Genomic DNA, 12,191 nt, shown 5'->3' on the forward strand with positions numbered 1-12,191 from the left:
ATTATTTCTTGTTGGGTTACTAAATTAATAGCAAGTGGAACATTTTTGACAGTGCAAAACATCGGAAGCTGTGTTTTCTCTAGTTTTAAAGCTAAACCATTTGTCCAAGGCCAGTTAACAACTTCCACAATAACATCATTTATTATTTACTCCGTTAATGTGTTCTCCTCAGCCCCGCATCAATGCTTGCATCATCGGTAAAATTCTGCCTCCTGATTCAAATAAAGTGGAGATTAGTAGCAAAAGCAGCCAACAATCGGATCCTGTGGGGCTCCCATTGTAATTTCCCACATTCCAGGTGATGTGGGGTTCAGAAATGGAAGGCCCTGACAGACAGGACTAACAAGTTGGATCAAGCAAGTCTTCAGATTAAAAACAACAACAGAAACAATAAACTCAGGTCTGGGCGTGTTTACCTGTCGCTGGAAAGCGCGTTTTGCGAAGCGCGGGCGAGAACGAAAGGCGCAGTGCGCTACTCACCCCTCGTCCGAGGCTTCTCCGGGCGCGAGCGCGCTCCAGCCGTCCCTGGAGCCGGTGAGCATGGCCCGGGCGGCGCCGGGGTGCGCAGCCCCCTGTTGCTGCTGGAACTGGAAGACCGTCGTCCCAGCGCCGCTGCGCCGGCCCCTGGAGAGGGTCCGCGTGCTGGCGGGGGGCGTGGCCTCGAGCTTCTCTGCGCAGCCGCCAGGCAGCGTGGCTGCGCGCGCGTCAGCCGACCGCAGCGCCCCTGGCGGCGGCATTCCCAAGCACGCCGCCGCGTCCTGTTGCTCGCATTTCCCCCACTCGCTAATGTGTGGCACCGGCGATCCCATCACTTCATAGCTCTCACCGCCGTCAAACGGCATTGTTGATACTGCACGCATTCCAGAATTGCAGCAATCGTCTACCATCGCAGACCGCGCCTCGTTCGACAAGCCGCCGTCCCGCGAAACGTAACGGTTTCTCACATCATGGCGGCAATAGTGGTAATCTGCATGTGACGCTTCTTGAAAATCTGGCGAAGTGCAACACATCTGCCGGCTTCGCTGTAAGTGGCTGTGAGCTCCCCGTTCGTAGCAGAAGCAGACTTGTTGGGACGACTCCGTTATACTGCGCTGATGTTCCTGCGGCAAATGCGTGTGGAGGTTCGGGCAGCCATGCTTGTAACGGACGTCGACGTGGCTGTGGTGGTTCGGCAGACATTTCTGCTTGTGTTCGTGATGACAGTGGTCACGGTGGTGTTGATAGTGGCTACGATGAGGACCATGCTCGTGATTACAATGCGGGCGGCATGTACCACAGTTAACATGAGAACAGTAGTTGTCACCCATTCTGGAAGGTGTCCCACCATGGACAGTAGTGACATGGGAATAATGTGTCGTACTGTGATGTCCGTGAGTAGTGGTTCCAAAATCTGTAGTGACGACGTCGTTGTGCTGATAATAGTGACACCTCGTGGCGAGCGACCGCCAAGACAAATTGTTACAGTGACAGTGGGTGGCTTCATCCACTTGTTGCTGTCGTGGTGGCGCATGGTGATGGTGATTTGCGTGATGATTCGCAATATGGCGTTTAAATTCACCAACAGGTGCACGATGGCTGAAGCAGAGAGAACATTCAGGTTTTTTGTACAGCGACTGGTCATCGTGAGTACAGAGTGATGGATGCGAGTCATATTTCGCTGACCTCTCCGCCCAGGGAGATGCAGTAGGAATACGTACATCGGGTGCACTGTTCCCACATTTCTGGTGAAGTACATCCAGTGGAAACTCTTGTTTCTGCATTAGCTGCAAGTTTTTCGCATGGCCTCTACAGATTGCTGTACCTGGTTCCATGTATCCAACATTCTGGTTTGAACCAGCTGCAGACTCATTCAGTTTCTTTCCAGTACTGTGCACTCTAGCCAGGTTTATGTCTGGTGCACTGCCCAACATTCTCGGAGGATAACCTCTAGGTGAGGAAGTGATCCATCCATTCGCTACCGTTGTAGGTCTGTGCACATCAGGAGAACTGGCTGTCTTCTCTGGAGCATTGCCAGTTGTGGCTAGAGATTGCAGGGTGTTCCATGCTGGTGCTCTGACTGGCTCTTTCAAGCTGACATCTGGTGCACTTGCAACAAGCTTCATGGCAACGCCAGGGAAAGCATTCTTCCAAAATTCGTTGTGACACACATAAGATAGGCCATCTCTACTGCCACCAATAGCAGGTTTATGAACCACGACTGGGGGCCTTGGCCCATATGATGAACCTTTGCCAGTCAATCCTATCATATTCCACTGCTCGTACCTTCCAGAAGATACTGGTATGTTCACGTCAGGGGCACTGACTGTAGTTTCACATTCATCTCTCCGCAAGGTCCCATATGGGAAATGATTCACCTTTTGGTTGATGTAAGAAAGTGGTTCACCATCAGTTTCATGCCACCTATTAAGACCAGGCACCAAGTACTCATAACTTCTTGTTTGTTGATTACTGATGCCTCCGACTGGTTTCCTTCTGATGTATGGGGAACCTCTCAGCCTCTGTAATGACCCCTCTTCATTAGAAATGGATGCTGGCATGTCTGTATATTCATATCCGAGTATCTCTATGGGCTTCTTGTTGTGTTGGCTCCACACTTCTGAGTTTGTCACAGGTGTGGTATCTACAGCCACAGACAAGGAACTCTGAGGATCCTGATGTATGGCACTGGGTGCTGAGGTGACGCTTCTACCAGTAGCAGCAGCTGCAACTCTCTGCATGCCAGAGGTCTTCGTCTTCACACCTTTATTCTTCTGCTGCTTGGAGCTGCCTGGCTGGTTCCCCCGTGGATTTTCAGCCTCTGAGAGTCTAAAAAACAACAGAAACAAATTATTTATTGTAGTTACAGAAAACAAAACAGGCTCTCAAATAAGGTATATTCATAATGGATGTGGCAGTAGAACTTTTCCAGATAGCAGTTTCACAGGAAACATATTTCAAACATTTTTGGAAGAGAAAAGTAAAATAGTTCACGATAAAGCTCTCTTTTACGAGGTACACTCATGCTCATAAATTAACGATAATGCTGATACATGGTGAAACAATGCTCTAGTGGGCGGTTTGCGGGTTTAAATCACCTCAGAGTATGACCATGTGGGTGATTTTGACCTGTGGTCGTCACACTGTGGCGCTCGCAGCAGTCGACATACGCAGAGGTGTGTTGGTGCATGTCAGAGTACGGCGCAGCGAGTAAGTGTGCAGACGTTTTCAGATGTGCTAATGGTGACTGTGTGTCGAAAATGGCTCAAAGGACACACATCGATGAATTTATGAGGGGTAAAATATTAGGGCGACTGGAGGTTAGTCAAACACAGCAGGTCATGGCATGGGCCCTACTTGTGCCACGAAGTGTGATCTCAAGATCATGGCAACGATTCGAGCAGACAGGAAACGTGTCCAGATGCTATAGTACAGGACGTCCACAGAGTACAACACCACAAGATGACCGATATCTCACCACCAGTGCCCGCAGACAGCCACGGAGTACTGCAGGTAGCCTTGCTCGGGACCTTACAGCAGCCACTGGAACAGTTGTCTCCAGACACACAGTCTACAGACGACTGAAGAGAGATGGTTTATTCGCCCAGAGACCTGCAAGGTGCATTCCACTGACCTCTGGTCACAGGAGAGCCCCTAAAGCCTGGTGTCAAGAATACAGTACGTGGTCATTGGAACAGAGGTCCCAGGTTATGTTCACAGATGTGTCTGAACAGTGATTCTCGATGGGTTTTCATCTGGCGTGAACCAGGAACCACATACCAATTCCTTAATGTCCTTGAAAGGGACCTGTATGGAGGTCATGGTTTGATGGTGTGGGGTGGGATTATGATTGGTGCATGTACACCCCTGCATGTCTTTGACGGAGGAACTATAACAGGTCAGGTGCATTGGGACGTCATTTTGTACCAGTATGTCCGCCTTTTCAGGGATGCAGTGGGTCCCACCTTCCTCCTGATGGATGATTACGCACAGCTCCACCGAGCTGTCATCGTGGAGGAGTACCTTGAAACAGAAGGTATCAGGCGAATGGAGTGGCCTGCCTGATCTCCAGACCTAAACCCCATCAAGCACGTCTGGAATGCTCTCGGTCGACGTATCGCTGTATGTCTTCAACCCCTATGACACTTCAGGAGCTCTGACAGGCTCTGGTGCAAGAATGGGTGACAGGCTCTGGTGCAAGAATGGGAGGCTATACCCCAGCAGCTGCTCGACCACCTGATAATATGCCAACCCATTCTACGGCCTGTGTACGTGTGCATGGTGATCATATCCCATATTGATGCCAGGGTAGATGAAACAGTGGCGTTATGTAGCACATGTGTTTCGGGACGGTTTTCTCAACTTATCACCAATACTGTGGACTTACAGATCTGTGTCGTGTGTGTTTCCTACGTGCCTAGGCTATTAGCGCCAGTTTTGTGTAGTGCCACGCTGTGTGGCATCACATTCTGCCATTATCCTTAATTTATGAGCATGAGTGTACATTCAAGTTATAACACTTCCGATTTTTTCTTAGGACCAGATACAGAAAGAAAGGTGTTGTTATTTTAAAATATGCATCCACACATTGTGAATATGTGACAGTGGTGGTAGTACATTTTAGTACACAAAAGTCTGGTAGCAGCAGCGAGAATGGGGACTGTTTCTGATACTTAAAATGACGACATTTTCGTTACTGAAAGATGGTGTAATCATTCGTTTTCTCCGTTTTCGTGTTGTGATACCAACAGAAATTCCTCGCCAGTTGAGAGCGACATGTGATATCGGTATCATGGGTTTGTGTAATGTGCCTTCGTTGGTACGACACTTCAAAGAGGACAGAAAGACATGTGACAGCAAACCAGGGCAATCTTGGCCTTACACAAGCCTGTCTGACGTCATATTCGAGAGAGTGGAGAAAGGTGTACTGGAGGAACACCGAATGAGTGTAGTAGAACACATCACCCCCTAAAGTTGGCATTTCCCTGGAATCTGTGCATGAGGACATGAAAATGCGAAATGTGTCCTCTTGGCAGCTCCACGTCACGAATGCTGCTGGATGACCACATGATTGGACACAGCCAGGTAATGTTGACGCATCATAAAAGCATGAACGGGACTTTCTTTTCCTCAATTGTGACAATGTGTGACACACGGATGAGGTTTTTCAATACTGAAAGGAGGTGCCAGTCAACTCAATGGAAACACAATCACGGCCCCGCCTCCACAAAAAAGGGTAAGCAGCAGCACTGAAAAAATTATGGTGGGCATGGTCTGGGACAGTGATACCATGATACTTTCTCATTGCTCCCAAAAGGCAGGTACCAGGTGCATCCTACCAAGATGTTTTATACAATTACGCACTTCAGCATTGTGTGGAAAACGGCTGGAAAAAAAACAGCTTTTGTGCTTTTTCAGCAAGACAACACGCCATTGCTTTGACAGAACGTGATACTGCAGTTTGTCCTTGAAAACAACTCAGAAGTAACATTTCATGCCCCCTTCTCGCCTGGTCCCGCTCGTAAGGAGTTTTAGCTGTTTCCAACGATGAAAAACACTCTCCATGGTTGCACATTCACAAACTGTGCCGCTACCACATAAGCGATTTACCAGTCATCAAACCAGACTCCTAAAGAAGCGTTTGCAGCGGCCACAGAATCATGGCGTTGATGCGGTGATACATTTGTATGGCTGCAGGGAGATTACGTTGCAAAGTGACACAAGTTTCACAAATTTATTGTCATAAGTTTGCGAGAAGAAAAATCGGAGGTATTACAACGCGAATGCGCTTCGTGTACGGTATGAGTAGGATAGGGCAAAGAAAAATTATCACCTTCTGTCAGGTATTAAGTTAATCTCATGTTTTATAAACTTAATCCATATTTCAGTGTGGTATTTTTTTATTGCATGCACTTTTATATCAATGTGACATTATCATAAAAAAGAAAATAGAAGCAAATGAGTAATTGGAATGAAAAGAAATTTAATTTTTCACGAAAAGACAAAGGTTTTATTGAGGTGTAAACCTGAACACGACATTGAAATTAGGTGTAGTAGCAGTTGTAGTAGTAGCAGTATTAGTTCTTAACCATAAAATCACTAAAAAAATAGAAAATTAGTCAAGAGAAGTCTAACAACCAAGACTACCTGTTGTACTAAACATATACACTAAATGGTTGGAAAACTAAGGTTAAATTGTTGCAAAACAGCTATAAATAAAGAACAGAAAAAGAGCATGTCACTGTAGTTACAATATATACGGACTGTCTAAGCAAATGCCGCTTAAATTTCAACTTTGTATTATTAACTGAAATATTGTATGAAATATACGTAATTAAGAGAGCATTTTTTGTAAATACTGATTTGCAAATGAAACCAAAATTATTTGGGCGATACTGCTATTTTGTTCTCACATCAGACTGAGATTACTAGAAGCCAAAAATATGAGCCACTATCATTAAAAAAGATTTTTCATCTCTGGTGTGTAACTATCAAAACAGTTTTATACTCCATAATTAAAAAATCTCGTCTTTTCCATTGTGAGCGTACTTTGGACACTACAAACAAAGGATTAGGAATACTAAAAGCAAAACTGTAACATCCAAAGCAAAAATAAGAACATTAATTACGAAAATATTCAGTCAGTTGTATAACAAAAGAAACCCAGAGATGTTCTGGGAGCTGCTAGAATCAACACCCAAAAACTTCCAGATAATGATATTAAAATTCTAGTGGGAGACATAAATCCAACAATTGGGAAAGAAAATTTTTTCACAAAATTGCCTGTGAGTTTCAGCAAAAGACGTATGGAACTGTACCAGTTGAAATTGATGTCCACGAATTTCAAAAGGTTATCCTGCAAACGGGAGACCTGGAAATCGCCAAATAAACTCCTTAGAGAAATCCAAACAAACCACATAGAGAAATCCGTGAAAAATGAGAAGGAAAAAGTGAATTTGAAGGTTAAGAAAGGAATATATCGAAACAGACCTCTATTCAATAATTATCAAGAGGGAGTTCATTAAAATCAGTTAAACATTTAGAAGATAATAATAGATACATTTGGAATAAGGGATATAATAACAAACAAAGAACTCAATTAAAAAATGCTAGACTTTGATCCCCAAACGTGCGGGGTATAGGGGACATGATACCTGAGCTTCAACAACAAGGGATAAGAAATGTAAATGGTGAAACTAAGAGTGTGACGAGGCCTTCACAAAAGGGATATCAACAGGCGCATTCGAACAAGAAGTAACATTCTTTTCTAACACTTTTCATTACGTCGCCTCCTTGTCAGTTTCTGTTCAGTACGAAGTTTTGAAATTTATTTTAAACTAACTACCTGATCAGCTGGGGACTTTTAACTTTCAATATAGCTCAGAACTGGACGACAATGCAATATTAACTCGCGTTCTTGTCTGGTGTGTAGCTGAAAGTTACTTTATGTTCCACTGCTACTACCCCCTATTGCTGTTACTTTCGCAAATCGTTCGCGGTAAGAACGATTCCTGGTATGTCTCCGTGTGAGCTCAAATCTCTCTAATTGTACCTCCACAGACTTTTTTCGAGGTGTACATGTGAAGAAGCAATCTACTGGTTGCCTCACATGAGGAGAAACATAAATAAAACTGATATTCAACACATGTCTGTTATAATCTCATCAGAATGTTTAAAATCAATTTAAAAATTTCACTCACATAAGACTAAGAAGCAGAAAATAATTAAATGAAAAAAATTCAGTTTAGCACATTTTTAAAATTAATTAAAAATATGAAATTATTCTCCTAGACCCTTACAGATTTCTAACAACGCGCAGATAGCCTGAAAACTCGTGCTTGTGAATTTTTAATAAGAATGAGGCTACTTGTAAAATTTAAATGAGCTGCAAGCGTTATGTAATAGTGAGGAGTACAGAGAGTAGCCAACGTTGAGAAAAATCATGCAACAGTTCACACCATTTTCAGGGCAATAAACGTGTTAGTGACTTAGGTGAACTATTCATGATCAATCATCTATTGAATGCGCCTCGTTTTTCGTTTTAGATTTTGCAAGTATTGTCATAGCTATTAATAACTCACAAGCACACATTTTAAGGACTATCTGTATGGGGTTAGGAATCTGTATGGAGCTAAGAAAAATTATTTCATGCATTTTAGTTTGTTTTAAAAACTTATTACATTAAAATCTTTTTCATGTAAGTAATAATTAAAATTTAAGGAATTTCGATGGCAAGCAGCCAACATGATAAAAAGCACCAACTCTGTCAAATTGGAAACGATTTTCAGAAAAACGAGAAAGACCCTACAAAGTACTTAAATATAACCACTCAAGATGTAACCTTCCAAATCCTTATTTTCGAAAACAGTGTAGAAGGCCATCATCATCCAACAAAGAAAACAGTGAATTATTGGCTAAATATTTCTAGAAACGATTAAAATGTGGCATACCAAAAGGCAGACTCAAAACACACCTAAACTGAACCCACAAAATACGAAAGAAATGTTAAAAAAAATTCAGTAAAAATAACAAAGAAGCGAGTGATGATGGAATAATTGCAGAATTATGGACACTGTCTGATGGAAATCTATTACAGATGTCAAAACGAATAAGGCACAAATTCCAGAGAGCTGAAAGTACCAATTAATTCATCCTTTACATAAGAAAAGGAGACTAAAGCGACGTCAACACCTACAGAGGAATACCACACTGCTGCTGGTTACATACAGCGTGCTTCCCAAAGCGCTACTTCATGTGGTATAGTACCAGGTAGACAACAAAATTTAGGAGTGTGAAACATCTACGTTTCAAATACTCGACGAGTGTATTGAAATTGATACAAGAAGAGACGTAATCTGGCAAACAATATCTAAAGTTTGTTTTCAGGTGACTATCTAACGCTTCGTTAGACAGAAAGACGACCTGTCACCTACATACCGATTTGCAACACAGTTGGAGCACAATACCCAGTGATCCATGAAACAGTTTCTGTTTTACTCTTTTTTTTCTGAATGAGTGAAAATGCAAAATGTTCTAAGTGTTAGATTGGATATGTCTCCAGGAGACGTCTCTCTGTTAGTACACAACTGATTTGTGTCCAAAAGGATGAGGAGGTATTCTGATATCAGAGGATTTTGCTGCGCAGAAAATAATGAGACAAATTAGGGAATAAGTACTACACTAAGATCACTCTAAGATCTACATCTACATACATACTCCGCAATCCACCATACGGTGCGTGGCGGAGGGTACCTCGTACCACAACTAGCATCTTCTCTCCCTGTTCCACTCCCAAACAGAACGAGGGAAAAATGATTGCCTATATGCCTCTGTACGAGGCCTAATCTCTCTTATCTTTCGTGGTCTTTTCGCGAAATATAAGTTGGCGGCAGTAAAATTGTACTGCAGTAAGCCTCAAATGCTGGCTCTCTAAATTTCCTCAGTAGCGATTCACGAAAAGAACGCCTCCTTGACTCCCACCCGAGTTCCTGAAGCATTTCCGTAACACTCGCGTGATGATCAAACCTACCAGTAACAAATCTAGCAGCCCGCCTCTGAACTGCCTTTGTCCTCCCTCAGTCCGACGTGATAGGGATTCGACGCGCTCGAAGAGTACTCAAGAATAGGTCGTATTAGTGTTTTATAAGCGGTCTCCTTTACCGATGAACTACATCTTCCCAAAATTCTTCCAATGAACCGAAGACGACTATCCGCCTTCCCCACAACTGCCATTACATGCTTGTCCCACTTCATATCGCTCTGCACTGTTACGCCCAAATATTTAATCGACGTGACTGTGTCAAGCGCTACACTTCTAATGGAGTATTCGAACATTACGGGATTCTTTTTCCTATTCATCTGCATTAATTTACATTTATCTATATTTAGAGTTAGCTGCCATTCTTTACACCAATCACAAATCCTGTACAAGTCATCTTGTATCCTCCTACAGTAACTCAACGACACCTTCCCGTACATCATCAGCAAACAGCCGCACATTGCTATCCACCCTATCCAAAAGATTATTTATGTAGATAGAAAACAACAGCGGACCTACCACACTTCCCTGGAGCACTCCAGATGATACCCTCACCTCCGATGAACACTCACCATCGAGGACAACGTACTGGGTTCTATTACTTAAGAAGTCTTCGAGCCACGCACATACTTGGGAACCAATCCCATATGCTCGTACCTTAGTTAGGAGTCTGCAGTGGGGCACCGAGTCGAACGCTTTCCGGAAGTCAAGGAATATGGCATCCGTCTGATACCCTTCATCTATGGTTCGCAAGATATCATGTGAAAAAAAGGCGAGTTGCGTTTCGCAGGAGCGATGCTTTCTAAAGCCGTGCTGGTGCATGGACAGCTACACTAGGGAACCGACTGGTTTTAAGTGTCAATATGAAGGTTTTACAATAGAATCTTGCAAAGAAGAAAATAGCAAGAAGCCATTGTTACCAGTGGTATTTATTTACACAAATAGCGCCGTAATCAGTGAACTCGTCGAACAGCTGTTCATAATTACGTTACATTTGTTATTGTATGCTGTTCAAAAACTAATGTAAAACAGCAAATGTAGTATAAACTTGAATAGCTGTCATTTCGAAAACACTAAAGGCGTTATTTATGTGTATAATTGCCACTAGCGAACCTGTCAGTGCTTCGCAATTGCTAAATACGTATGAGAATTGGACATACATCCTGAAGTCCTTCCACCATCTGTCTGTGTCTCCTTCTTAACCTGTCTCTGTCCATCTCCTAGTCATCTTCCTCTTCCTTCTCCTCCTCTTCCACCTCCAACCCCTCCTGTCTCACTCCCCATCTCTTCCAACACCCATTCCTTGTCCAATTCCTCTTCCCCCCCACTCTACGTCCATTTCATTCCCTCCTCTCTGTCCATCTCTCCTCCTCACCCTCTACCCTTGAGCCTTGTCTTTTTTGCAAAAAAAACCCTTGGTTCAGTATGTTGGGATTTTTGGTCTACAGACTATGAGGGAGACCTCTTCAGCTACTGAATCTTTGAGGACAGTATTTTACACAGCTTTAATCTGTGAACGGGTAGTATTACGAAGTTTCAGACGATTCTGACAAAATAGTGGTTGTAAGAGGTCGTGGTCTCCTGACCTTCAGTTCTTACATATTCCGCCCTCACAATCATGTTCCACCCATCTAGACGCTTCATTCTAACCTAAACTCGATAAGATAAAGTCAATGTTGTATGAATTCATGTAATGATATGCAATTGACAAGTGAGCGCATCGTGGCTCAAATACTCGAGGCTGGCGTACACACACACATACATTCGAGACACGACAGCTTCAAGAGCTTTTAGTTCGAGAGAGGCAGACCACACACCGGGAGGCCGGTCCCTTCAGAGGACAAGTCAACCTTGGCTGCCTGTGGAGCAGACAGCGTGTGCCCGAGTGAAAGGGAGAACAACCCCGTGTTCGGCTTAAAAGCAAATTCCGCTACATTGTATGGGAGCATCCAGCCTATGCATTCTTTACACACAGCACGCAGTTTCAGAGATTTTCACAGGGAGACAGCAAACGCCAAACACCAATGCTACAAGTTTCCGGGTTGGTCGCCTTAAATGAAATGTCATTCTCCCATTTTAGAAGAACAATGCTGATTGGCAGACGATATTTCTGACGCCTTGAGCTGAAGGAATAATGGAAGTGACCGAAAGATATACCCCTTCACGTCTGGCGTGGAGAGGCGCCGTTCCGTTGTCGCTCTTGGAGCGCGCTCGTACGTGTACTCGAAAGAGCGAGGAACAAGTCTCTCCTCAGTACTACACTGGGAGAGCACCTCTGTCGAGAGCAAATCAAAGGGCTTGCGATTAAGCACTGTGTTGGCCGACACACTTATTCTGCGGTGTGAATGGACAGAGTTATAGTTAAACACCTGCGAGGGAATTTTGAGTGGCATCGCAGTGGACTGGTTATCTGACCGGTGTACCACGCCAATAGTTAGACTAGGGGCGAATAGGAATCCTTGACTTCATCAAGGCATAGGGAGAGTTTGATTGACGAAAGTCTATCCAGTTAGAACGAGAATTATCTTATTTGTCAGCAGCGAGTGGCGCAGATAGCAGTCATCACAGCTTATGGTATTGTGCACAACAGCTATAGCGAGCCCCATATTTCCTCCACAACAGTACACTTCACTGCATTTCACACGCGACTGCCTAGACTGTACCTAACAACATTCTA

At 43.8% G+C, this 12,191-nt stretch overlaps 1 protein-coding gene across 1 annotated transcript in view; it reads right to left on the reverse strand.

Moving 5' to 3' along the window:
• Positions 1-476: 476 nt before the first annotated feature.
• The window catches only part of LOC124550665, a 50,540-nt gene continuing 38,825 nt past the window's right edge, over positions 477-12,191 (reverse strand). Inside the window, exon 3 of the mRNA XM_047125389.1 lies at positions 477-2,805. Coding sequence (XP_046981345.1) covers positions 477-2,805 — 2,329 coding nt within the window. The remainder of the gene's footprint in view (positions 2,806-12,191) is intronic.

The sequence above is a fragment of the Schistocerca americana genome, chromosome 9 (genome assembly GCF_021461395.2).
Source record: "Schistocerca americana isolate TAMUIC-IGC-003095 chromosome 9, iqSchAmer2.1, whole genome shotgun sequence".
NCBI lineage: Eukaryota > Metazoa > Arthropoda > Insecta > Orthoptera > Acrididae > Schistocerca > Schistocerca americana.